Raw genomic sequence first — 778 nt, 5'->3', positions numbered from 1 at the left:
TTTCGGGTCGGACAGGACCTCGTAGGCCTGCGAGATCTGTTTGAATTTCTCGCCTCCCTCGGGATTTTTGTCCGGGTGGTATTTGAGGGCGAGCTTCCTGTAGGCCTTCTTCAGCTGCTCTGGGGTGGCGTCCGGGGAGACGCCAAGCCTGTCGTAATATGTCGTTTCTTTAACCATTTTTTTTTATTATTTCACTTAAAGTGTTCCTGGAATTCCAGTCACTCGATTATAACACCTCTTTTTTCCCTGAAGAGTTTCTGCCTGTTGGGCCACTGTATATCATTCACTGGAGATCATCGATGAATAATCGTGGACTATAATTTCCCAAGTTGAAGCAAAGGTATTCAGAGAACTTATTAAAACATATCACAGTCTACAAATCATAATTTCTCTGGCGAGTTGAGAACAGCAACCAGGCTTTCGCTAATATATATAGCTAAAAGAAAATACTAGAACGATCTCCCCTCATCTGCTTCTCTCAAGACACAAGCGAAACTAGGTGCCAAGTGCCAAGTTACCGAACACCTTGTCATGTGCCTTGCCACTTTGACTGCAGAAACCTAGCGGTGAACGCTTTTGCAGTGGGCATCCAAATCTGGCAATTTTGACGGGTTAATCAGTCTTATTGGATGTTCCTCTTGCTGGCAAATAATACAGGAAATGTCTTATATATCACCTATCATTTACTTTAGTCTCCCTCACTATTGCGAGTTGTAAATATGAGATAAAAACCATTTTTATTTCAAGTATCTTATATCTAGTTTATAGCAAACCACTT

General features: G+C 41.8%; 1 protein-coding gene across 1 annotated transcript in view; it reads right to left on the bottom strand.

Annotated features, from left to right (window-relative positions):
* Nucleotides 1-498, bottom strand: part of LOC137627867 (dnaJ homolog subfamily A member 1-like) — a 16740-nt gene extending 16242 nt beyond the window's left edge. The window contains exon 1 of the mRNA XM_068359298.1: nucleotides 1-498. This exon is cut by the window's left edge and continues 42 nt beyond it. Within this exon, the coding sequence (XP_068215399.1) occupies nucleotides 1-177 (177 nt within the window). The 5' untranslated portion in view covers nucleotides 178-498.
* Nucleotides 499-778: the final 280 nt, after the last annotated feature.

The sequence above is a fragment of the Palaemon carinicauda genome, chromosome 35 (genome assembly GCF_036898095.1).
Source record: "Palaemon carinicauda isolate YSFRI2023 chromosome 35, ASM3689809v2, whole genome shotgun sequence".
In the NCBI taxonomy this organism is placed as follows: domain Eukaryota; kingdom Metazoa; phylum Arthropoda; class Malacostraca; order Decapoda; family Palaemonidae; genus Palaemon; species Palaemon carinicauda.
Note: the sequence above shows the minus strand (reverse complement) of the source record. Positions and strands in the feature narration are given on the sequence as shown.